This window comes from Rhincodon typus, chromosome 2 (genome assembly GCF_021869965.1).
Source record: "Rhincodon typus isolate 14 chromosome 2, sRhiTyp1.1, whole genome shotgun sequence".
Taxonomy (NCBI): Eukaryota; Metazoa; Chordata; class Chondrichthyes; order Orectolobiformes; family Rhincodontidae; genus Rhincodon; species Rhincodon typus.
Genome location: NC_063333.1, coordinates 53,670,923 through 53,698,720, shown reverse-complemented (window position 1 = coordinate 53,698,720; position 27,798 = coordinate 53,670,923). Strand labels below are relative to the sequence as shown.

The following is a 27,798-nucleotide window of genomic DNA, read 5'->3' as shown; positions in this document are numbered from 1 at the left end:
ATGAATGCAGAGGTACAATCAGTAAGTTTGCAGAGAATATAAGAACTGATGGTGTGGTACACAGCAGGGTTTAAGAAAGCCTTAGGGAACAGGATGATACAAATGGGCCAGACAGATGAGAGGAACAGTAGCAAATGAAAGTTTATTCCTAAGAATGAGAGATGATACAATAAAAGGAAATACACATTAAATGCTAACACACTAGAAAGTACAGAAGATCAGAGGGGTCTTGGTATGCATGTCCATAGATCCTTACAGGCAGGAGGGCAGGTAAATAAGGTGTTTGAGGCATATGGGATAGTTGCCTTTATTTGTCAAGGCACTGAATACAACAGCAAAAAAGATGTAATGGAGCTGTACACACCATTAGTTAGGCTACTGCTCGTACTCTGTGCATTTCTGATTGCTACACCATAGGAAGGATGCAACTATACAAAAGAAGCTGCAGAAGAGATTCACCAGGATATTGCCAGGGCTGGAAAAATTTAGATATGATAGACTAGATTTCAATGTTTTTATTTGATTTAATATTGTCACATGTACGGAGATAGTGAAAACTATTGCACACCAAGCAGACAAATCATACCTTACACAAATACAAGTACATAAAAGAGTAAAAGAATATGGTGTCACTACTACAGAGAAGGTGCAGAGAAAGATCAACTCCAATACGAGAGATCCAGTCACAAATCTGATAACAGAAAGGAAGAAGCGGTTCTCAAGTCTTTTGGTACGTGTTTTAAATTTTTTTGTATCTTCTGCCCAATGGAAGAGAGTACAACCAGGGTGGAAGGAGTCTTTGACTATGTTGGCTGCTTTCCCGAGGAAGCAGGAGGTATAGCTGGAGTCAATGGAATGAAGGCTGATTTGCATGATGGGCTAAGCTATGTTCACAACTCTAATTTCTTGTGATCTTGGCAGGGCAGTTGCCATACCAAGCTGTGATGCACTGGGATACACTGCAGAAAGCATCATATCTCTAAAAATTGGTAAGAGTCATTGTGAACATGCTGAATTTCCTTAGTGTTCTGAGGAAGTAGAGGCATTGGTGTGCTTTCTTGACTGTAACACTGACATGGATGCACCAGGACAGATTGTTGGTTATCTTTACTCCTAGGAACTTGAAGCTCTTGTCCACATCCACTTGTTCGCCACACTGCTTCCTGAAGTCAATGGCCATCTCCTTTGCTTTGCTGACACTGAGGAAGAGATTGTTGCCTTTATACCATGCCACTAAGTTTTGTCTCTTCATTGTTTAAGATCCGACCCATTATGGTGGAGTCATCAAGCAAACTTGCAAATAGAGCTAGAGCCGAAATAGGCCACAGTTGTAGGTGTTTAAGGAGTATAGTAACGGACTGAGTACACAGCCTTGCTGGGCACCGGTGTTGAGGATTATCGTGGGGGGGCTATTGTCGCCTACCCTTACTGATTGTGGTCTGTGGGTCAGGAATCGAGGATCCAGTTGCTGAGTGGGGAACAAAGTCCTGGGTTTCAGAGTTTAGTTGGAATTATGGTGTTGAAGGTGGAGCTAAGATCACTAAGTAGGACATCTATGTCAGATTCCTCGATGTTCCAGGTAGTGCAAGGCCAAGATGGCATCTGCCATGGACGTTTTGCAACGTTGGGCGAATTGTGATGGACCAAGGCAAATGGGAAGTTGGAGTTCATATGTGCTATTACTAACTTCTCGAAGCACTTCATAATGCTGGATGTCACAGCCACCAGGTGGTAGTAATTAAGGCATACTACATTTTTCTTGGGCACTGGGCTGGTAACAATCTTCTTGAAACAGACGAGAATCTCACATCGTAAAAGGGAGAGGTTAAAGATGTCCAAGAGTACTCCTGACAGCTAGTCCACACAGGATCTGAATGCGTGGCCAAGGACTCCATCCTGGCCAGTCACATTGTGGGTTCACACTCAAGGCAGCCAATTTGAAGTCTTCAGCCACGATTGTAGGTACAAGTGAACCAAAGCTGTCAGGGCAGGTGACATAATTTCACTGATCTTCCATTCAAAACAAGTATAGAATGTACTGAGCTCACTGCAGAGGGATATATTGTTGTCAGCAATTCTGTTCGACTTTGGCTTGTAGCCAGTTATACTGTATAAGCCTTGCCACAGTCAACGCGAGTTCGCATAGTTAGTCTGAAACTCTAGTTTCGTCTGGTAGTCTCTTGGCATCCCTGATGGCTTTGTGAAGATCATACCTAAATTTCCCGTATAGGTCAGGGTCACCCGCCTTTATTGCCTCAGATATGGACTTAAGTAGGGAGTGTATCTTTTAGTTCATTAATGGTTTCTGGTTGGGGAACACATGGATTATCTTCTTTGGCACACAGTCCTCGACACACTTACTGATGCAGTCTGTAACAATACTGGCATACTCATTTAGGTTGGCTGCTGAGTTCTTGAATATGGACTAGGCCACTAACTCCAAACAGTCACGTAGGAGCTCCTCCAATACCTCAGACCAGCAACTGTATGAACTTCTATACCAGGTCCTCGCTCTTCAGTTTCTGCTTGTAAGTCAAGAGGAACACAGCCTAATGGTCCGATTTATCAAAATGCAAGTGGGGGATGGAGCAGTAGTTGTTTGGGCCTCTGATGGGAGAGATGTGCCAATGGCGTACGCACTTGGAACCACATTGTTTTGATCTCCTCTGCAAGCCAGCGCATCTCCCATGTTTCCTGGGTAAGTAACTGCTTCTGGCTAGTGATGTTCCTTAAGAGAAAGATTTGGGTGGGGTGGAGAGGAGAGAAAGAGGAGGAAGGTCAGACAGAAAAGGTAAACAGGAAGAAACCTTTGAGGGGCGTGGGGGGTGGCACAACTTTAACGGCAAGGTGCAGAAGGTTCAGAGTGGAGGATCAACATGGTTTTCACCCAGAGGGCTGTAGCTATCTGGAACTCACTGCCTGGAAAAGGATGGTAGAAGCAGGAACCCTCAAGACATTTAAGCAATATATAGATTAGCACTTGAAACACCATAAAATACAAAGCTGTGGGGCAAGTGCTGGCAAATAGGATTACAATAGCTGGAGATCTGCTGACAAGTGTGGAAATAAGAGTGATACAGCACAGAAACAGACCCTTTGGTCCAACTCGTCTGCGCTGACCAGACATCCCAATCTTACCAAGTCCCATTTGACAGAATTTGGCCCATACCCATCTCAACCCTTCCTGTTCATGTACCTGTCCAGATGCCTTTTAAATGTTGTAATTATGCCCACCTCCACTAGTTCTTCTGGCACTCATTCCATACATGGCACCACCCTCTGCATGGAAGTTACCCCTCAGATCCCTTTTAAGTCTTTCCCCTCTCACCTTAAACCTATGCCCTCTAGTCTTGAACTCCCCTACCCTAGGAAAAGGGCTTTGACCATTCATTTTATCCATGCCCTTCATGATTTTATAAACCTCTGTAAGATCACCCGTCAGCCTCTGACGCTTCAAGGATAAAAGCCCCAGCCTATTCAGTCTCTCTGTACAACACAAACAAACACTCTCGTCCCGACAACATTCTTATAACTCTTTTCTGCACCCTCTCAAGTTTAACAACACCCTTCCTGTGGAATTTTATGCAGTATTCTAAAAGTGGCCTTACTAATGTCCTGTACTGCAGCAAGATGAAGTCCCAACTCCAATACTGTGTTCTGACCAACGAAGACAATCATGCCAAATACCTTCTTCACCACCCTGACGAACTGTGACTCCAGTTTCAAGGAACTATGCACCTAGGTCTCTTTGTTGACAACATTTCCACATGATGGGCCAAAGGGTCTCTTTCTGTGCTATAAAATCGGACTCTAGTATTCCAGGTATAGAGTTGCCAAAGCCCTATCCAATTGCTAAACAAAATATTCTGGACGCTCTAATTGCGAAATAAGAACTGAAAATACTAGAAAAGTTCAGTAGGCCAGACAGCAATGCAAGAGAAAAACATTCCAAATAAAAAAGTTCACAAATCTACTCCTCTTCTCCACTACCTGATCCACTGAATATTTCCAAAATGTCCTGCTTTATTGTCTACACAACAGCAGCAAGACTTCATTACTCTTATAATACATTCCCCAATCAATAAGGGCTACTATGGCATTTTCTTCTAAATTGCTTATTGCGTCAATTAACTTTGTGATTGCATACAAAAGGAGTCCCAAATCCCTTTGAGTATTAACCTTTTTTTTGTCAGTCTTCCATTTTTGAAAAACAACATTATATTTTTTCCTCAAAGTGGATAACTTCTACATTATTAATCCCTACATTATTTGCCTGCATCACTTTATTGCCCAATTACTTAACCTTTACATATCCTTCAACTGCTGTCTTACAGCCTCCTTTTAGTTTACTTTCAAACTGGGTGTTCCATCATTAGAAAATAGCAGAGATCCTTCAGTGGTAAACTACTATTTATAGTTTCCAAATGTAAAATGATTTGTTTAGTCATTCTTTTCACACCTCAATCCATTTGGCCATGCTACCTCTGATCCAATGTGCATTAATTTTGTAATAATCTTGTACAGCACTTTATGAAATTCCTTCCAAAATGTCAAATACTGCAGGTACTAGGCCTTGCTTTTCCTCCCTACTAGATACAGCCTCAGACAAAAACACTTTTGCAAGCACCATTTACTTTTACAAAAGGGTGATCTTTGCATAAATAATGCTCTTTGAAGTGCCTTGTCACCATTTTCAATTGGCTGTATCGGCAATTTTCTCCAATGACACCAAATGTACTTCACATACCCAGCTGTTCTTGTCACATTAAAGTGTCAATTGTCCATCAATTGTTTATTTATTCGCAGGTCAACTGGGGTTTTGCCAATGTTAAAGACGACTTCGGTGTGCCCTCATCCCCCTTCACCACCTTCTCATGCAATTAGAAAAAAGGTGTAATACTTGCCCTTTCACCTCATTCCTCCTCACTGTTTTAGGCCCCAAACACACCTTCCAAGGGAAGCAGCTTGTTACTTGTACTTCTTGCAATCTTGTCTACTGTATATGTTAGTCACAATACGTATGTTGCTGAGACAAAATGCAACTGCATAATTATTTTGCAGAACACCTTCACTGTCCGCAAGAACAAACCTGGTCCAGTGGCTTGCCATTTCAATAAATCATCTTGCTTCCATGCAAACATTTCCATGTTACAGTCCTAATAAAGCTCAAAACAAGGTGAATGAACACCATCTCATTTTCCACTTAGGAACTTTGGTGTCTAGTATTCAACATTGTGTTCTGAAGTTGTTGAACTTAATTTGTTCTCCATTTTGATTACAATGCCCTGACTGAGTGTCTTGTTAGCTTTGCTCGTTGTACTAACTATTTTCTCCTTTTCACACATATTATTAGCATGTATGTTACATCTCTATCTCTCCCTTAACATCATTAGCACTTCATTTATCCTTTGCTCTGGGCACCCTCACCATCTGTTCCACTTGGGGTAGAGAGTGAGAAAAATAACCTGGGCTGGTTCAACTGCACAGATAGTACCTCGTTATACACTGGTAGCCAGTAGTAGTTTAGTTAACAATTGCAAAGACTAAACATTGCAATTGGCAGAATGATTAATGCAAGAATATCAAGTTTTTAAAATCGTAAAAGAGCATGCTTTTAGATAATATTCTGCCACATGGCCCTTTGGTGTCTATAGAATACTAAGAGCGCAAAATTGCTTTCAACTGCAATTTGACTCTGACCTTTTTGCTTGACTCAAGGACAGTACCTGAATAAAACTGGTCAAAGTGTTTAAAGCACGGACAACATTTAGATCCAATCATGGGCCAGTAATGTGTGTTAAAAGTTGACAAAAATCGGAAATCCTAATTGCTTCGCAAGAAAATGAAGTCACAGGATTTCCTAGTTTTAAACAAGAAACTTTGCTGCACAAAATAAAGTAACTGTCAATATATCACATTTTTCATTTCACCATATTGAATTACAATAAATTCAGCCCTAGCTAGTACCAGAAAACTATTCCAAACGCTTGGAGACTAAGTTCTTGGGATGCTAGTTTTGTCAATGTAGCTTCAGTTTGTATAAATATACAGTTCACCATGAAAATTGTATTATATTTGTTATATGCTCCTCTAATTTTCTGAATGCATGAGAAAAGGCATTAAAAAGGGAGGCAGTATAAACTTCTCAATTTCAAATCTGGCATTCTTCTATCTGTCCTGATGCATGAAAAATGAAAAGCATTTTTGTCTTCAGTAATTCTAGCCCCAAAATAAACTCAAAATAAGGCCTTTGACGTTCAATGATGTTCCCATAAACTGCTGCATCCCTACCCAATATGTACAAGTACAGCTACAACACTGACATCTGTCAGATAATGTGAAATATTACCCAGATACGTCCTATAGATGAAAGCAGGGAAAATCCAACCCGGCCAATTACTGCTCCCGTCTAGTCTCAATCATCAGTAAATAACTGAAAGTGTCATTAATATTGCTATCAAGCAGCACTTGTTCAGCAGTAACCTACTTGTTGACACTCAGTTCGGGTTCTGCCAGTGACACTCAGTTCCAGACATCATTACAGCTTTAGTTCAAACAAACAAAAACTGAATTCCAGAGATTAGGTGAGAGTGACTGCCTTTGTCATCAAAGCTACATTTGACCAAGTGTGCAACAAGGAGCCTCAGCAAAAACCGTGTCAGAGGGAATCAGCAGGGCAACTCTCTAATGGTTGGAGTCATGCCTACCTGAACTGAAAACGGCACTGGTTGTTGGAGGTCAATCATCTCAGCTCCAGGAAATCTCTGCAGGAGTTCTTCAGGATAATGCTACCCTAGGTTCAACTATCTTCAGCTGTTTCTTTAAATGACCTTCCATCCTTCATAAGGCCAGAAGTGGGAATGTTCACTGATTGCACAAATGTTCAATACCATTTAAAACTCATCAGATACTAAAGCAGTTCATGTTCAAATGCAGCATTACCCAGGTTTGGCTGATAAGTGGCAAGTAACATTTGGACCACACATATGGCAGACAGTCACCATCTCCAGTTGACATTCAATGGTGTCCCATGATCAATACCTGGGAGTTACCATTAGTCAGAAATTGAACAGGATTAGCCATATAAACTGTGACAAGGACAACAGGTTAGAGGCTAGGAATACAGTAAGTAACTCACTTTCTGACTTCCTAAAGCCTGTAAGAGTCAGAGTCATATAGTACATAAACAACTTCAGCCCAAATCATCCATGCTGACCACATTTCCCAAACTGAACTAGTCTTATTTTCCCACATTTAGTTCATACCCCTCTAAACCTTTCCCATCCATGTGCCTGTCCAAATGCCTTTTAAATGTTTAACTGTACCCACATCGACCACTTCCTCTGGCAACTCATTCCATATACACACACTACCCCTTGTCTGAAAAGGTTGCCCTTCTGGTCCCTTTTAAATCTTTCCCTTCTCACCTTAAACCTATGCCATATAGTTTTGGGCTCCCCTACACAGCGGAAAAGACATGGGCTATTCAACCGGATCAATGCCTCATGATTTTATAAGCCTCGATAAAAGGTCACCCCTCAGCCTCCTACACTCGAAGAAAAAAAAAAGTCCCAGCCTATCCATATAACTCAGACCTTCCAGTCTCAGTAACATTCTTGTAAATCTTTTATGCACCCTTTCTAGTTTAATAGTCAGAAGTGTGATGGAATACTTGCCACTTCTGGATGACTGCAGCTTCAACAACACTTAAGTTTGACACTGTCCAGGATAAAACAGCCCCCTTGATTTACAATACATCCACATAGTCTGATAGGACTAAGGTGACATGACTTGTCCATTTAAAATATAAGAAGCAAAGTAGCAGAGATACTGGAAATCTACAATACTCATACTGGACTTACTTAGCTAAGCTGGTAGTAACTATGGTGAGAGATACTGTGATCATTTTTCCAAGTCAGTGAGAATGCAGATCTAAAACATTAACTCCATTTCTCCCTCCACAGGTAGTGTCAGATCTGCTGAGTAGTTCCAACATTTTATATGGGTATTTTTGTTATGACAGTTTTACATCTCTAGCTTTTATGCAACATATTTCCACAAAATTATTGCACATTACTACTCAAGTAATAATACTCAATAATTTTTGTAAATATGTTGCTTAGTTAAAGCACTTTTCAACATTCTATTACTTCTCAGTTGTTGGATGAAAGTAGCACTTCTGCTATCCTACTATTTTAGGTGAGTGGATTGAGCAGACAAATGTTTTACACTCTGACACAGGTGTACACTGTATGTTATCGTAGTCAGCGATGCAAACATGTTTACAACTTGCACAAATTAAAATTCCAATATAGTAACTAACAAAATAAAACAAACATTAGATCACAGCATACCTCAAAGTCAATTCCACCAACAAAAATTGTGTTCGGCATGATTCTTCCACTTGGCAATACATATCTGCGATTCACTGTGGGTGCTGCAGACGACTGACCCTCCAGTTCCTGACTGACATCACTATCTTGTGCTTCAATGATTCTTCCAGACTGCAAATAGGGGAAAGCTGTTTAGATACTCATAAGAATCATCAACTCATGATTGGTTTTAATTTTCACCTCAGTGGCCTTTTAGAATCTACTGGGAAACAGGCTGCTGCCAAAGGAAACATTTTCACTACCATTGGCATAATTAAAGGAAGTAAAAGAAAGTAAAATTCTGCTTACCAACATTCTGCTGGTAAAAAAAGCTTTAACAGCCTTACCCATTTACTTATTTGCCCATAATGCAAACTTACAATAATTCAACACCAGATAGCACAAAATTCAGTCATTAAGTGAACATCAAAGTGTCAGAGAGACAATGGTCCTCTGTGCAAGATCAGGAGCTTCACAGATATGTGTAAAATTAGTCAGGACGATGCCCCAGGAAAGGAGCCCTATCATCCCACAAGCGGGCAAGATAAACTAAGCACAATGGGAAAAATGAAGATATGGAGCTCCAAATAGTAGACAAAGATAATCGTCAGTTGAACCAAGTCAAAAGCTTGGACCAGTGACCCTTAACTTGCCAACAAAGAATTACGACATTTCACAGTCCACTAGCCCATTGATGGCCAAATACATCCAAGATTATGCAGAGATTGTAGGAACTGCAGATGCTGGAGAATCTGAGATAACAAGGTTTTAGAGCTGGATGAACACAGCAGGCCAGGCAGCATCAGAGAAGCTGGAAAGCTGACGTTTCGGGCCTAGACCCTTATGCAGTCATTTTTATTGGTCTTTGATATTTTCCTGGTGAATACCACCTTGAAGTAGATGAGAGAGTGAGAGACCAATGTAGCATTTGCTGAAGACAGTTCCAGCTACAACCAAGTCCAACCTTAAAGGCTGAAGAGCGAGGAAAGAAAAGGAATAATCATGAAAGTGACATCCCCTACAAACTAAATCAGCTGCACAATTGCAATGGGGAAAAAAAAAACTGGAAAACAGTGCATAGATGGAAAGGAACTCAATAAAGCTCTGAAGACTCTCTCTACATGCAAATCAATGAGGACAGTTTACCATAACTTTCCAAGGCAAAGGTCTTTACTACTATTGATGGGAATAATGGTTATTAGCAAGCGAAGCTGATGATAGCTTTGGTTTTTAAAATCAAATTATACTCTGGATGCCATTCAGGAGTTACAGGTAGCTGCACATGATGTTTTGCGTTTCCACCGCCCCAGACAACTGTCAATGCAGACAGTGTAAGACATACTTAATGATCACACTGGAATGAAAGCTATTTTGGATGATCTATGGATGTGGAGACACAATGGAAGAAGCTACTATATGCCTAATCAGAATCTAGTGTAATTGCTGGAGTACTCACCAGAAAAGCCTGGGGAGATGGTAAGTGGTGGTAATGTGATTTGGACTAGTAATCCAGCACCTCAGGCTAAATGCCTGGGGGAGTTGGGTTCAATTCTAGCATGACAAATGTTGCAATGTGAATTTAATAAAAATTCTGCAATTAAAAGCTAAAAGTTAACAGCCAAGATTAAAAGTCTGTGACCATGTAACCATTGTCAATTGGCATAAATAAAAACTACCTACCAGACGCAAGTCAGAAGTGAGAGTGAATACTCTCCTCTTGTCTGGGTGACTGCAGCTCCAACAATACGCGAGAAGCCTGACACCATCCAGGATAAGGCAGCTGGCTTTATTAGTGCCATATCAAAAATAATTCACTCCACCACCACCAACCCTCAGTTGCAGCGGTGTACTAACTACAAGATCCATTGCAGCAACTCACTAAGGTTCCTTTGACAACACCTTCCAAACCACAGCCTCTACCATCTGAAAGTAAAACAAAACAACCAAAAATGTGGGAATCCCTCCATCTGCAAGTTCCCTTCCAAATCAAACAAATTACTGACAAAACTCAGATCTGGCAGCACCTGTGGGCAGAAAGCAAAGTTAACATTTCAAGTCCAGTGATCCAGACTCTAACCATTAACTTGGTTTTCTCCCCACAGATGCTGCCAGACCAGCTGAGTTTCACCAGCAATCTGTTTTTGATTTAGATCTCCAATGTTCACAGTTCTTTGATTTAGTGAAGAATTTCTGCACGGCACTTACATTTAGTGAGGGAGAAAATAAAGGTGTATTTCCTGACATTCCAGAAAATTACAAGACAATGCTTCTTGACTTCTTGAAAATATGTGCTTGACTTGAAAACGTATTGCCACTCCTTCACTGTCACTGGGACAAAACTTTAGAACTCTGAACTATTGCAAACCATAGACAGCTCACCACCTTCTCCAGGGCAAATAGCAAGCAGCAATAAATGCTAACCTAGCCGAGAATGCACAATTCCCTTGGAATGAATAAAGTAAAAACTTCACGCTTTCAGCAGTTATCAATTGCACTCTGATGTCCCCATCAAAAACAGTACCTATTCCAAAGGCAGATTCATGACCATCTATGAAATCTGCCAGAATTACAATTATTTTTAGCTTGAATGGCCAGAAATCCACAAAGCTGCCGTATAGGTAGCTTAATTACAGAGACTGCCGACTGTTTTAAAACACCTGAAGATGGGAACAGAGAGTCTAAATGGTTGTTTCCAAATTCCCAACTAGAGGAAATCTGCCAAATGGCAGAAATTTCTTATCTCTGAGAAAAGCAGAGAATTTATGCTAAAACTTTATAAAGCTCCAATTAGTCCACAATACTGTAGCCATCACGTTTTAGGGAGGATGTGAAGTTTGTTGAGAAAACAAGAGATTTACCAGAATGGGTCTGGGAATGAAATATTTTAGTTACAAGGTTATGTTGGAAAAACTAGTATTGTTCTCCTTGGAACACAGGAGATTTGATAGAAATTTACAAGATTATGACAGGTTAGGATAAGTAACAAAAGAAAAAGAACCCATTTTCCCTGCTGGCACAATGGATAAGGGATACTTCAGCAACAAGCAGCAATGCAGATAAGAATACTTTTTAAAGACGTGATGTGATCAGTGATAGCAACTTCAGTGGTAATGGTTTGTATGGTGATCACTGGCCTAGAAGCTGGACAGCAATGAAAATTTCTTCAAATTTTCTGGGATCTGTAATTGTAAAAATATTTTTTAAAAAAAACTAGAGTTTGCATCAACTATAATGAAATCAGTCGTAATTTTCTAGGATTATATGGCTTATGTGGTCTTGCAACTCTTGATCTGGAAGCAGTACCAACAGGTAGAGGGTGCACTGTAGCAATAAAAAGTAAACTACAACAGGGTAAGAGAGGAGGGTGATTTAAGGAGTTGGGTATAATATAATACAGGTAGATCTGCTATAACGTGTGTTTCATTAAAGCAAATTGGCTGTGACACGAATGATGAATACTGGACGCTGTTTGATAATGCAAACTTTCTGCTGTACAGGTATAGCAATCTACTTATAATGCTGTTTTCTATTGCTCGAGGTCACACAAGAACGCAACCATCGCATCATAGCATAACTGCCTGTACGTACAGAAACGTGAAGACTGGTTTAGGATAGGAATTGTGAATTGGACAATTCTAAAACTATGCTTCAGATTTGACACAGCAGACCAGGTTGTTTAACAGGGTTTGTAAAAGCAATCAGCTAAAAAGGGGTCTCTTGGCAATCTGTGCCATCAAGATTGTTGCGAACCTACCCCAGTTCTGCAGTGTTGACTGGGCAATGGATATGAAGAATAGGGGAGTGGAGCTTCTGTTTCATGCGATTCAAGGACCTAATCAATTCTTGAGAAAAGAGATCTAATTTACCAGAGGCAGAGTTAGAAAGGCAGATTACCTGTAGTGTCATACTTGTACAAAGAGGGCTCCTAATACTTGTATTCACATGAGATTGTTTGCTGTATTTGCTACTCAGATTTTATGGTTTGTACTGACCACATTTTACCTTTTAATTGATGCTTAATTTAAATGTACTCTGATTATGTTAAAGTAGAAGTTGTAAAAAGTTAGAAGTTGTCAGTAATTTCATTGTTTAGGCGCCGTTTGGCAATTTTTTTTATTTTAGTTTACAGCTCCCTCATGTGGATCATAACAAAACTGGGGGCCAAGTTTGGATCCAGGGAATTCAAAACAAGTTCACGCAAACTTTCCAATTTTTAAACAAACAAGATTTCAAGTTTACATGTGCTGGGAAATCAACATGGGTAGCTTTAGGTTCAAGCCTTTACAGAGAGAAATTGGATTACCACAGACTTGAAACAGTTTTGAAAAGGTGATTACGGGCTGTGGGAATGGAATTAATGCGAGATTAGGAACTAAAATGAATGGGATTGTTGAAAAACTGGCTGGATATTTGAGACTCAAGAAAGGAGATCATGAGTCCATGCACGTGAAGAAAAGCTAACGCTGTGAAAAAACTCAAAATGAAGCAAGAGTTCTGACTGAACAAACTGAAGTTGATGAGAAGTGTGATTGAAACCACACAAGTCTGATTTGATGAAGAATTCAAGCTTAGAACTTACATATAAAGGAGAAAATAAAGATCAATTTCCTGACATCTGACAAAATTATAAAGGTTACGTTTAGTCAAAGCGTTTAGATATGAAAGGCATCTAGCAGATAATTTGTGTGATTTCAAGGAAGTAGAGACTACTATTTTCAACACTTGAGTTGTTACACAGAGACAGAAATTTAGAACCTTGAGAAAAGGAACAGGCAGACTTCTGTAGAATTTGTCACACGAAAGGAAACAGCATTCAGTAGGTTATGCATGTGAAATGGAACATTAATAAACTTGAGATGTTACAGGAGGAATTCAAAAGTAGTGTCCCTCCTCATTCTCACGTGGAAAATCTCAAATTTCACAAAATAAGGGAAACCTTCACAACGGCAGATGATTTATTACAGCCCACTTTGGAACATTCAAGAGAAACTGTAATGAGAGGGAGGTCAATGAAGAAGCAGTCAGACCATAATACTTAGGAACAGAAGTACGTCATTAGGGCCACAGTCTGCTCCAGCAGTCATAAAAACATGGCAAACATGATAATCAACTCCAGTTTATCGGCCCATTTCTGAAGAAAGGTCCCGAACCGAAACGTCAACTTTCCAACTCCTCTGATGCTGCCTGGTCTGCTGTGTTCATCCAGCTCCACACAGAGTTATCTCTGACTCCAGCATCAGCAGTTCTTACTATCTGTGTTTATCGGCTTTTCCTCATAACCCATAATTCTCTTACTGATTGAAAATCTATCTCAGCCTCGAATATACTTGAAAACCCCGCATCAACGGCAAAGAATGCCACAGATTCATTACCCTCAGAAGAAATTCTTCCTCACCTGTTCTAACTGGACAACCACTTAATCTGAGACGGTGCCTCTGGTCCAAGACTCTTGCAAAGGAAAACAACCTCTTCATTTCTACCTCAGTCCCCAAAAAATCTTGTATTTTTCAATAAGGTCATCTCTAATTCTCCTAAACTCCAATGAGTGCAGGTGCAACCCACTTAACCTCTCCTGAGAAGAGGCCTCTTTACCCAGACACAACCTATTGAACATTCTCTGGGCTACCTCCAAAGCCAGAAGATCTTTCCTCACATAAGGGACAAAAACTGTTCACATTATTCCAGCAGTGATACAATGAGTCTGGTACAGCCTTAGCAACACTTCACTATTTTTGTACTCCGTTCCCTTTGAAATAAAGGCCAACACTCCATTTGCCTTCCCTATCACTTGCTGAATGTGTATGCTAGGTCTTTTTGTGATTTATGCACAGGAATTCCTAAATCCCTCATACTTCAGCTTTCTGTAGTCTTTCTCCATTTAAATAATAGTCACTTCCTCTATTCTTCCTGCCAAAGTGCTCAACTCTGCAATTTCCTATATTATATTTCAAAACACAAGTTTTGCCCACTAATTTAATCTGTCCATTTCTCTGCAGACTGTCATCCTCAGCATTTGACTTCCCATCCTTTTGGAGTTTTCCACAAGCTTGGTTAGCATGCATTCATGTCCCTCATCCAAATCATTTATATTGTCAATAATTCTGAACCCAGTGCAGATCACGTGGCACTTCGCTATGTACAGGTAGCCATCTTGAAAACGCCCCCCTTATCCCTACTGTCTTCTATTAATTAGCAAGACCTCTTTCTAACCTTAACACTACGGATTCTTATATTATTGCATAGCTTTATCTGTGGTACCTTATCAAAAATCCTTTGGAAATCCAAACATTAACTGTTCCCTTTATCAACCCAGCTTGTCAACACAAAAAGAGTTCTAATAATATTTGACAGGCATGATTCCACACTCATGAAGACATGCAGATGCTGCTCAATATTATGTATTTCTAAATGTTCTACTATTACACCCTTTATAATAGACTAATATTTTTCCCAAAGACAGATGTGAAGCTAATTGACCTAGAGTTGCCTGCATTTTGGGCTACCTCCATTCTTGAATAAGAGCACTACATCAGCAGTTTACCCATCCACTGGGACCTTATCATAATCTAATGATTCTTGGAAAGCTACCATCATTGCAACTACCATCTTTGTAGCTATTTCCTTTCATATCCTCAGATGCATCCCATCAGGTCTAGGGACTTACTGGTCTTTAGCCTCATTAGTTTCCCTAACAGTTGTGCTCTAGTGATATTTGATGCAGTTAATTCCTTCCCAACCTTTCACTCTCTATTATTTAGTATTTTTGGAATGCAATGTGTCCTCCACCACAAGGAGTGATGCAAACTGTTTACTCAACTCTACTGCCAGTTTCTGGTTCCCAATTATTATTCCCACAGCCTGCCCGCTCCCTCCCGCCCCCAGGGGACCATTTACTTGATTTCATTACACATTACCAGATCCAAAACAGCATGGTCACTGGTTGGATCCACAACATATTTTCCCAAAGTCAATGATCTCATCCTGATGGCAACTTCTGCTAATTTGATTTTCCCAATCTACATAAAACTTAAAATCACATATGATTATGACACCTATGTCCAAGAGGCATTCTCTGTTACAGTGTAGCTACTGTCAGGGAGCCTTTAGAGTACCCCCAGCAGCGTCTTCTTCACCTTGTTATTTCTTACTCCCACCCAATTTTAATTTTTAATTTGTTCTTGAGATGCGGGCAGCACCAGCTGGACCAGCATTTATCACCTATCCATGGCTACCCTTTAACAGGTTAGTGGTGAGCTGATTTCTTGAACAGCTGCAGCCCATTTGGTTTTGGCAGACTCACACCAGTTAGGGAAGTCCAGGATTTTGATCCAGTGACAAAGGAACAGCAATATATTTCTTAGTCAGGCGGAGGTGTGGCTTGGAGGAAATGTACAGATAGTGGTTTTCCCAATTATCTACTAGTTTCTTTCTAGAAACTTTCTGGCAGTTGATACAACTGAATGGCTTGCTAGGCTATTTCAGAGAGCAATCAAGAGTCAACCATATTGCTGTGGGTCGAGTCACATGTAGTCCAAACCAGGTAAGGACTGCAGTTCCTTTCCCAAAACGACAGTGAACTGAATGAGTTTTTAAGACCAACTATCAATGGTTTCATAGTCATCATTTTTTTTTTTTTTTAATTCAATGGCTACCATTAGCTATGACAGGATCTGTACCCAGGTCCCCAGATCATTACCAGGGTCTCTGGCTTAGTTACCCAGCAACAAAACTATCAGTTCCAAATACAGATTCTACATCTTTGATTCATGATCTTTTGTTGTTATTGTACTTATTCCATTTCATATTCCATTCCATTTCATATCAATGAAGTTATCCTGCCAAATCTTGCAAAAAGCAATATTTAATTCCCAGCTTTGATCTACTTGTAACAATGTTTCTATCGTTGCTACAAGATCATACCATTAACGTCCACATATGCCATTAGTTTATAAATCTTGTTCTAAATATGACATGCATTTGAGTAGTCATTAATTTTGACTTTTTGCAATTTCATTCCCTTGAACCTATTCATTGTTGTTTTTCAACATTTGTACACTGGCCTTTGCCTGTCCCATTTTAGGTACTATTACCAAGATATCTGCCCTCCAATGCCACCATATCCTTTTTACATTTTAAGTGTATGTACCCATCTCCAGAACACCACCACCCCTCACCCACACCATTTAGTTTAATCCCTCTCTACAGCCCTAATTGTTAAATCTGCCAGACACTAGTCCCTGCAAGGTTCAAGTGAGTGTTACCCGTCCTACTAGAATAGCTCCCGCTATCCCAGTACTGATGTCTTTGCCCCACAAATTGAAACTCATTCCTCCCACGTTAGTCCGTGAGCCCAACATTTAACTCTTGAACTTTGAGCCTTTGCCAGTTAGCCTGTGCTTCAAGTAGAAATCCTAAGATGATTTTCATTAATAACATCATTACTGAGGTGGGGGAAATCACAAAAGCTTATAAAACATTCCAACAGAACTGGAGGGGGTAAACACAGGAAGGATGCTTCCAATGACTGAAGAATTCAGAAGTAGGGGTCACGTGTTAATGATATGGGGTAGGGCACTGGACTAAGAGGAGGAGAAATTTCTTCATCCAGAGAATGTACAGACTGAAATTCTCTGCCACAGAAAACGGCTGAGGCCAAAACATTGAATGTTTTCAAGGAGGAGTTAAATATAGTCCTCAAGGTTATAGGGATCAAAGGGTAATGGGAAGAAAGCAGGAGTAGGGTTGAGTCAGATGATCAGCCATGATTATACTGAATGGCAGAGTAGATGCAAAAGGGTCATATGGCCTACTCCTCCATTGCTGCTTTTGTTCTAAAATCGCCCAAAGCAACCAACATGCCACATAAACTGTCACCAATTGACAGGCTGTACTGCCAATGATTGCTTTCATTCAGCAAGTCTCCACAACAGACATTCAGCCATAACAACAGGCAGGATCAGCAAGGAAAACAAACTTGGAGTGAACTCTGGGTGTAAAGCATTCAGAGGGTGAAGTGGACATTAGAAAGGAATTAGAAGTTGTTAGAATTCTGTGCAAATTCACAAAGCTCTTAAACCTCTCCTTGATAGACTTCAATGATTTTTTTCAATGATTTGGTTTGGAAATTTCCACAGCATTTTCTGGTTGGCTGCAGGAACTCTGCCAGTTCATTCAAGGTCTGACAGTGGATTATTAGAATCCATTCTAGTAGTAGTAGCAGGACACTTAAAGCATAACACAAGCAGAGTCAACAAGGTTTTGTGAATGGAAAAATATGTGCTCTTTAAAGAACATATTACATTTGGATAAAGGGTAAAGTAGCAGATTAATTAAATTTGCAAAAGATACTGATAACTTAAGTGAAAGATTGCTGCACAAGGAAAGAGCTCATGGCGTTGGTGATATTTTAGTTGGCCAACCCTTTACTCATGCTGACAGAATGTGGATAAATGAAAAACTACATGAATGTAGAGCCACAGGGATCAGTGCTGAGGCCTCAACTATTTATAATCTAGTCAAAAACTTTTATCTTGGAAGTTCATGTAAATTATTTGGAAACTTGGGTTCCAAGGTGGACAGAGCAATGTATGGCTTTAAGTCTGAATATTTCTATATGGCGTATTAAAGGGGGAAGAAAAAAAGTTTTAGCTTCATTTTAGTTCAGTGGTGACAGATAGTAATGGAAAGTTGTTTGCAAGCACTAAAATAAATATTATGAATAAAGCACTTGAGATGAATTGTTCAGTGCTGTAGAAAACCCAAGTAGAAAACAAAATCAGGCTTCTAATCATGTAACAAAGTGTCCTGTAACAAAAACATGAAGCCAGTTCTTTTTCGTGACTGGGGTTCCTCTTTCAAAGAGTAGCAAGTCATTTGGAGAAAAAAAAACTGAAACATCAGCAGTGCAGTTCAATAATCTCCAAATCAGATGACAAGAAAAGTGGCTATGAGTGGCTTAGAAATTAGTAAGAGAAAAATATCCAGAAACAGAAAGATGTCAGAAAGGAAAACAGAGTCATAGTCAAAGAATCATAGAGTAATACAGCATAGAAACAGGCCCTTCGGCTCAAACTGGTCCATGCTGACCACGGTGCCCACTCAGCTAGTTCCAATTGCCCACATTTGGTCCATATCCCTCTAAACCCTTCCCATCAATGTACCTCTCCCTCATCTAAATTATTAATATATATCATGAACTGCTCCGGTTCAAGCACCGATCCTTGCAGCAGCCCACTATTCACTGGCTGTCACCTGGAAAAAACAACTGTCTATTCCTACTGTTTGTTTCCTATTTACCAGCCAGTTCTCAGTCCATGTTAGTACACTTACACCAGTCCCAAGTGCTCTAATTTTACATGTTAATCTCTCAGGTGGGACTTTATTGAAAGCCTTCTGCAAGTCCAAGCAAACCACATCCACGGCCTCCCCACTATTTACTCTTCTTGTTATGTCCTTGAAAAATTTCAGTAGATTTGTCAAGTATGATTTCCCTTTTGTAAATCTGTGCTGACTCTGCCTAATCTTATAATTCACCACCCACCCCCAAGTACCTGTTATTAAATCTTTTATAATGGACTCCAGCATTTTCCCCACTATCAATGTCAACCTAACTCTTGTGGTTGGTTGGCTCGCCCACCGAGCTGGTTCGTTGTTTTTCCACAGACGTTTCATTACCTTGGTGGGTAACCTCATCAGTGCAGCTTCCGATGAAGCGCCGTTGTGTTTTCCCGCCTGTTATTTAAATTCTGGAGTCTGTTGAGCTCGATTACCTCACTTCTGGTTTTCCTTCGAGTGGAGTGTATATGGGGTCGAGCTCTATGTGTTTGTTGATGGCTTTCTTTATGGAGTACCAGGCTTCCAGGAATTCCCATGTTGTCTCTGCTTTGCTTGTCCCAGGATCTTGGTGTTGTCCCAGTTGAATTGGTGGTTCTCCTTATCCGTGTGGATAGAGATGAGTGAGTATTGGTAGTGTCTTTTTGTAGCCAATTGATGTTCGTGCACCCTTGTTGTTTGTTTCATTCCTGTTTGCCCGATGTGGTGTTTGTCACAGTCCGTGCAGGGATCTTCTTTATGACATTGGTCCTGTCCATCCTGGGTAGTGGGTCTTTGGTTCGGGTGAGCAGTTGTCGTAGGGTTGATGTGGATTTGTGTGCTACTCTGATGCCCAGTGGTCGTAGGAGTCTCACCTGAGGCAAAGACCCATGAAAAACAACGAACCAGCTCGGCGAGCCAAACAACCACAACTTGAGCTACAAATCTACTCTAAAACCTTAGTGAGCTATAACTCCCCATTTTCTCTCTACCTCCTTTATAAACTAAAGGAGTTAAATTAGCTACTCTCCGATTCATATGAGCTGTTCCGGAGTCCACAGAATTTTGAAAGATGACTGCCAATGCGCCCACGATTTCTAGGTCCACTTCCTTACTCTGGGATGTAAATTACCAAGCCCTGGGGATTTATTGGCCTTTAATTCCATCAAATGCCCCAACACCATTTCCTGAATAAACTCATTTCCTTCGGTTCCTCTCTCTTTCAAGATCATTTGGGTCCCTAACATTTTTGGGAATTTATTTGCGTCCTCCTTTGTGAAGACAGAACCAAAGCGTGTATTTAATTGGTCTGCCATTTCTTTATTCTCCATTATAACTACCCTGTTTCTGATTATAAAAGGGCCTTACATTTGTCTTCACATATTTTTATGTTCACTTATCTATACAAGCCTACTCTTAGATATCTTACTCTTTGTAACTTACAAGGCTGTTGATTGCACATGTTTAATTCACTCCTGTTAACAAATAAGTAAGCTATGTAAATTATTTATGGTCTCTTTATGAGACCCTTAAACTAAAACAGGAACAAGTGCCAGCCTCCAAGAACCCTCCTGGCCCATCTCCAATCCATTTACAGGAAACTGCTGCATCGAAATGCACAACCAGCAACTATCAGTGAAATGCTGCAGCAATGCACGGTGCAATCAGGGACATGCCCAAGCTCATGGAGTGGACCAGGCTGCATCTTCAGACTCTTCACACTCACTCAGCCTACCTGAACGTTCACAGCATTCGCACCATGCAAGCCTTAAATGTGTGTTTTGTTCCGAGGCAGGTACCAGATTCATGTTACTTCTGCCTTCCCTTGCCATTTTGGGCACTCAAACCCAGAAAGCCTGTCAATGGTTGTCAACAAGCTTCAGTCAAGCCAAGGAAGATAGCCTTCACTCAGTGTTCCTGGCACAATAAGTCAAGGACAGCCCAGTCCAGGGCCCGCTCAGAACGGTCAGAGTAAGGATCCTTTCTGCATAAGGATGAAGAGTTGAATGACAGAGGCCACCACTCGTCTTGAAGTTTTCACCCTGGAATGAGACAGATGCAGGTATTATAGGATATGAAAGTGGGTGGCACAGCTATTACTGTTGTTGCTGCTGGGGATGCATTACAAGTGAATGGATACGCAATGCAGAGTGTGAAGGTTTAGCAGTGCATGTCGTGGGTTGGAATAGGAGAGGTCAAGACAGAAGACGTGGCAGACAATAGGGAGAGTAGTAGAGTATGCACCTTGGTGGAAAGTGGATACAGCAGTTGAGATTAAATGTGTGCAAAGTATCAGAGAGAAAATGGTGGCATTTAACCTGGCAGAATGGAGAATGACACTGATCTTCTTCCTGCCTTGCAGGGCATTCCTTCAGACAGCTGAGACAATGTTAACCTGGCTGGCAACCTCTAACCAAGCTGGTATGGTTTGGTACCCTGGTCTCCATGTCCTGACCCTGCGAAAACAGGAAATCCTGCATGGCTCCATCCCATCCAGCAGGACATCCAGGACACTGCCCGCAAAGCAAGGTACTGATATCCCCTGTCTGTGACAAATCTCAGAAACAGTGCTAGGCATCTCCGAACTGACAGAGCTTGTCCAGGCTCTTCAGCAGATGTCTGAGTTGGGAGTTGTTCTAAGAATGGCGCATAGTAAGGTGAAACAAAAATCACACATACAATGCTATTATGTCATGGTAGGCACTTAAGGAGAACTTTAAAGGAAAAACAAGAAAACCCACCAGGTCCTAGAGTGATAAACATCTATGATGCAACTTAGACGCGACAAAAAAACCTTGTAATTCACATAATGTTTCCAGCTGTTCATTCATCAGAGCTCATTAGAGATGTAATAGATCTTAAGCAAGTGCAGTAGCATGGACCGAGGTTGTGGGGGTTAGGTGGAGGGCAAGAGAGCATGTGAAGGGGGTAAGAACCAAAGAAATGACCTGCCACTAAATGAATAGCAGGAGAGATTAAATGATAAAAACACATAGGTACACAGAGATGGCAAGAGGGCAAGTAAGGAAACAGGTGATAGTTTTGGGAAGATATGAATGGGACAAATCAGAATAAACACCAACAGCTGCCATCTAAAGAGCACATAGGTTATATCTTGATATTACTGAATACTTATGTTGAGTACAGGCGCTTTATTAAGAATCTCATTTAAAAGGAAACTACTGAAACACTGCAGAAAGCAAGAGGACAGAAGTCAGAGGGAGTGAGACAGAATTTAAACAAATGGAGACCAGAAGCTTAGGGTCAAATTTGCAGAATGAGTTACAAAGATATATTCGAAACATTAACTCTGTTGTTCTCTCTCCAGAGATGAAGCCAGACTTGCAGAGTTTCTCCAGCACTTGATGTTTTTATTTCTATTGGTTCAGCATTCAGCACAGCCCTAAACTTAAAATTCTTATCCATGTGTTCAAATCCTTCAATAACTTCAAAGCTTCTATCTTTGTGACTTCCTTCAATCCTCTGACCCTCTAGAAAATTTCTACACTGCTCCAATTCTGGCCTCTTGTGAATCCTAGGTTTCCTTCATCCCACTCCATGGTGATGAAGGCATAAGAGTCATACAGCGCAGAAAAGGCCTTTTAGCCTATTGAGTCTGCACCAACAATAACTCCCACTTGAAGCACACGTCACACATCCTTGAATGTTATATTATTTCAAGTGCTCATCTAAATACTTTTTCTTTTAAAAAGGTTTAAGGTTTCTGACCTCCACTACCTTCCCAGGCAGTGCATTCTACATTCCCATCACTGAGTGGAAAAAGATTTTATCGAATCCCCTCTGAATCTCCTGCTTTTTACCCTAAAACTATCCCCCTTGTGACTGACCCCTCAACCAAGATTCAGGAACTGTTTCCTTCCAGCCATTATCAGACTACTGAGTGGACTCTAGCCTCAAACAACGTAACCTGCCATATAATCTGTATGCTTTTAAGTCTTTTTGATCTGTACATTCTTTGCTTGCTGGGATCTGCCTGTAAACAAAGCTTTTCACTATATTTCGGTTCACGTGACAATAAATAAATCAACCTGAGTCCTTAACAGTACTACTCCACCACCTTTTTTTCACATTGCTTTGTCTCACCTAATGACCCTACACTCCGGAATGTTTAGTTCCCAGTCCTACCCTTCCCTCAACCATGTTTCTGTGATGGCAACATCATATTTCCATGTGTCAATCCACATCTTCAACTCATCAGTCTTACCTATTACACTCCTGGCATTAAAGTCAAGACCATCCAGCCTTGCCTCACTCTCTTGACACTCAACGTAGATATGGACGTTTTCTGTTCAGCTGTCTAAACCCCAAGCAAAGAACTGTCTTCCTAAATCTCAGTTTTTCTTCCGATTTAAAACATTCTGTCTTTTCTACTTAAACTAGTTTGCTGCAAGGCCACATTTGTGGTAGGGGCTCATGCTAATAATTTCAGATTTGCTGACTGGATAATGGGAGATAAGTTTGACATTCCTTTTGCTGACTTTAGAATAAACTTTTGTCACTTGTCCTAAGATTACACATTATTCAAGTCAAAATTTGTCTGTAATATTCCTGTAAAATGTCTCATGTTTTTCAAGGTTAGTGGCAGTCTATAAAGGTAGGCTGCTGCTGCTATCAGTCTTCCCTCAAGATCCTTTTACGTACACTATCAGATCCCCACTGATGCAGCTAATTCAGTATAATTAACCTATTTTGTACAACCTGCATTCATTCCATACTTCATGAGGTTCTATCATCTATAGCTAACTCGGCATCCTATCCCATCTACCAGCATTCTTAAAAAAGGCCAATAACTATGTCATCCCAGAAAAGTCACTACCCCTACTATCCTTTCAGCGATCTCTCCACCAAGCAGTTCTATTCCATTTAATACGTTAATCCTTCATTTTTCCAATAAAACATTTTAATGGTACGTTCTGAAAAATCCATGCACACATTCCTGTAGCTCAAAACTTTAGTCAAGGTTTTCTTTTGCAAATTCATGTTGACCACATTAAATGTTCTCCCATTTCATACCAGATAATCCACCAATTTTGCAATCCTGGAAATGTGTAGCAGGAAGTAACAAATACCCCAGATAAAGTCAGCAAAAGGAATGACAAACTTATCTCCCATTATCCAGTCAGCAAATCTGAAATTATTAGCATGAGTCCCTACCACAAATGTGGCCTTGCAGCAAACTAGTTTAAGTAGAAAAGAAATAACAATTGACTAGCTGTTCAAATATACAGAATATCCCTAAGTAACAATACATGCAAGAAGAGATTACTTAGCAGAAGTTTTAAGCCATTCATCTCTTCTTGTCTGCTTTGCAAAAAGCTCATTTGGTTGTGGTCTCAAACATCTTAGTCTGCCCTCTCACCTCCTTAGTCCATGAAAAATCTAACTCGGCCTTGTATAAATAAATTCAATAACATTATCCACTACTTCCTGGGTAAGAGAATTCCTCGGATTAACTGTCAGAAAATAAATTCTCATTTTAGGCTTGAAAGGGAGATCCCTTAATCTAAGGCTGAAACCGGTGCTGGTGCACCTACAGAATTCCAGGTTAGTGGCGGATTTGGCCATGGTCATAGACAACCCCAATAAAATGTGCACAATTTGTTGTGTAAAATAAAGTTAATTGAAAAACAAAAAAAAAAGTTTTAGTAAATATCTACATTAATTAAGCAATTAAGCATCTTCTACATGTTAAAGCGGTAGAATCTCATTGTTCTAAACTCCGAAGTTATAGGTTTAGTCTACTCAATCCTGCATCAGCAACTGCTTCATCCCAGAAACCAAACTAGATGCACTTCCTTCAAGTGCAGACTTCCTCAGGTAAGAAGACTAAAACTGTACACAGCAAGTGTGGTCTCACCAAAGTCGCATATATTTGCGTTTGATTCTTACACTCTAATCCCCTTTGCAATAAACATTTGTGTTCCTTTTTGCTTGCTGTATGAACATGGTAACTTCCTGTGACTCTCTTATAAAGGCAGCCAGTGACCTTTGAATAGCAACATTTCCTGACTGTTTTAAAAAAAAATCTGCTTTCCAATTTGTCCTACCGAAGTGGCAAACTTCACACTTACACATAGTTTATTCAATTTTGCCACATTCTTGCCCCATTACTTAATCTGTGTAAATTATTTAGTCATCTTGTATTCTCAAGAGTTCACACCAAATCCAACAACTCAACCATTTATGCAGGTGACACAACCACGTGCTCCTAACAATTTGCATAATGGATTTTACATATAGAAGATGGCACAAATATTCAAGGAGCGGGCCCAGGTGCAGAAATGCACATAAATCAGATTTCAACTTCCTTGGAGGAAGCCAACATAGGCATTTCAAAGCATGGAAGACAATGTGAAACAGAAGGCCAAACACAAGTTCTGGCCTAGTATCAACTTGCTCATCATGTCTCGTCCCTCCTTCTTGTTCACTCATACAAATAAAAGAAACATTACAAGAAAACAATAGATGGGTAAAAAAAATCTCATCTCTTCTAAACCTTCTGCTCCTTGTCTCAAATCTAAGCCTCAAGTCACCGATTCCTCCATCAAGGACAAAATGTTTGTCTACCTTTTCTATGCCCCTCAATTTTGTACATCTCAAAGAAAACAATACCAGTCTGACCAATCTCCCGTCATAAACGCTCCAGATAAGCAACATTCCAGTAAATCTCCTCCATAATGCCTACAGTGCTATCACATTCCACATTATTACAGTGGATTCCAAAATTGTACTCTAATTGGCCTAACCAATGTTTTATACGTTGCAACTTAACCCCCCTGCTCTTAAACTTAATGCCTTAGCTAATAAGGGCAAGTATACCATGTGCCTTCTTCACCACTTTATCCACCTGTCCTGGTAACTTAAGGGAAAGGCGTACATACACCATCAAGGTCCCTCTGCTCTAACGTGCTTCCCAGGGTCCTACTGTTCATTAAGTACTCCCTTGGCTTGTTGGTTGTGCCCAAGTGCATCACCTTGCATTTATCTTGATTGAATTCAGATGAAGTTGTCTTTTTTTTTTTAAAATGGTGGGTTAGCCTCCAGAAGACAGCAAAGCTTAGTGGTGGCGCCTTCTGAAACAGTGGTACCAAACAGATGTCAATCTGACATGCTGGGTTGAAATGCTTAAGTGGGTAAACTGCCATCAGGAATCATCACAGGTGCCAACATAAACCTGAACTTTAACCATACTGGAATTTTATGCCCATATGATTTTACCTTCTTGTCAAGGTCATGGAGCACTATTTGAATGCCAAAAGGAACAACTACCCTGTATATTCTTCTGCAGGCAAAAGGGTTTAGAAGAGAAGCTGTTACTCGAGAAACTGGATATTTTCTAATCAATTTGTTCAGAGTTGTTATTACACACCTCTAGAGCAGGTAAGACTTGAACCAGACCTCCTGGCTCAGAAGTAGGGACACTGTTTCTGTGCCACAAGAGCCCGCGTAGTATCCTCGGACAAACTATTTTCAGCTTCATCAACCTCTCCCGTAACATTAGGAAAACAAAAGAGCTGGTCGTTGACTTCAAGAAGCAATGTGGGAGGCACGCCCCAGTCTACACCAATGGTGCTGAGGTGGAGACAGTCGATAGCGTCAAGTTTCTAGGAGTGATGTTCACCAACAATCTGTCCTGGTCCAACCACATTGATGCTATGGTCAACAAAGCATAAAAACACCTCTACTTTCTCAGGGGGCTCTTACAAATTTTCAAAGGTGCACCACAGAAAGCATTCTATCCTGTTGCATCACAGTTTGGTATGGAAACTGCTCTGCCGAGGACCCTAAGAAGCTATGGAGAGTTGTGAACACAGCCCAGTTTATCACGCAAACCAACCTTAGAATCAGAGAATCCCTACAGTGTGCAAACAAGCCCACACCGACCGTCAGAGCATCCCACCCAGACCCATCCCCCTATAGCCCATCTAAGCTACACATCGCTGAACAATACGGGCAATTTAGCATGGCCAATCCACCTAGCCAGCACATCTTTGGACTGTGGGAGGAAACCGGAGCACCCAAAGGAAAACCCCGCAAGCAAAGGGAGAATGTGCAAACTCCACACAGACAGTCACCCGCGTGTGGAATCGAACCCAGGTCCTTGGCGCTGAGGCAACAGGACTAACCACTGAGCCATTGCACCGCCCTTCCATCCACTGACTCCATCTATGCTTCCCACCCTAGTTCTAACCTCTTCCATCTGGTAGAAGTTACAAAAACTTAAACACATGTATCAACTGAATCAAGAACTGCTTCTTCCCCACTGTTATTAGACTCCTGAATGAACCTCTCAGATTTTAAATTCAAATGTTGATCTCACTCCGTGCGCCTTCTCTGCAGCTGTAACATTATATTCTTTGCTCTGTTTTATTACTCTAATGTACTTTTTACAGTACCATTTGCCTGTACTGCACGCAAAACAAAACTTTTCACTGTACCTAAATACATGTGACAACAATAAATCAAATCAAATCAAACCTCCCCACCATAAGGTTAGAAGTAGTGATGTTCGTTTACGATTGTGCAACAGTTAGTAATATTCATGACTCCTCAAATAATGAAGCAGTCCACACCCCTGTGCAGCAAGACCTGGACATCATTTCAGAGATAGTAGGAACTGCAGATGCTGGAGAATCTGAGATAACAAGGTGCAGAGCTGGATTAACACAGCAGGCCAAGCAGCATCAGAGGAGCAGGAAGGCTGACGTTTCCGGCCTAGACACCTCTTCAGAAATGGGGGAAGGGAAGGGGGCTCTGAAATAAATAGGGAGAGAGGGGGAGGCGGATGGAAGATGGATAGAGGAGAAGATAGGTGGAGAGGAGACAGACAGGTCAAAGAGGTGGGGATAGAGCCAGTAAAGGTGAGTGTAGGTGGGGAGTTAGGGAGGAGATAGATCAGTCCAGGGAGGACGGACAGGTCAAGGGGGCGATATGAGGTGAGTAGGTAGGAGGAAGGACAGGTTAGGGAGGCGGGGACGAGCAGCAGTGGGAGGGGAGATTTTGAAGCTTGTGAAGTCCACATTGATACCATTGGGCAGCAGGGTTCCCAAGCGGAATGAGTTATTGTTCCTGCAACCTTCAGGTGGCATCGTTG

General features: G+C 40.8%; 1 protein-coding gene across 6 annotated transcripts in view; it reads right to left on the bottom strand.

The window, feature by feature from the left end:
- Positions 1–27,798, bottom strand: part of dazl (deleted in azoospermia-like) — a 153,198-nt gene that overhangs the window by 118,415 nt on the left and 6,985 nt on the right. For 5 of the 6 annotated variants that reach the window (XM_048613226.1, XM_048613213.1, XM_048613221.1 and 2 more), the window contains exon 2: positions 8,355–8,504. The exons of the other annotated variant lie outside the window; for it this stretch is intronic. In XM_048613226.1, the coding sequence (XP_048469183.1) occupies positions 8,355–8,504 (150 nt within the window). The remainder of the gene's footprint in view (positions 1–8,354; positions 8,505–27,798) is intronic. 6 annotated transcript variants of the gene reach the window in all.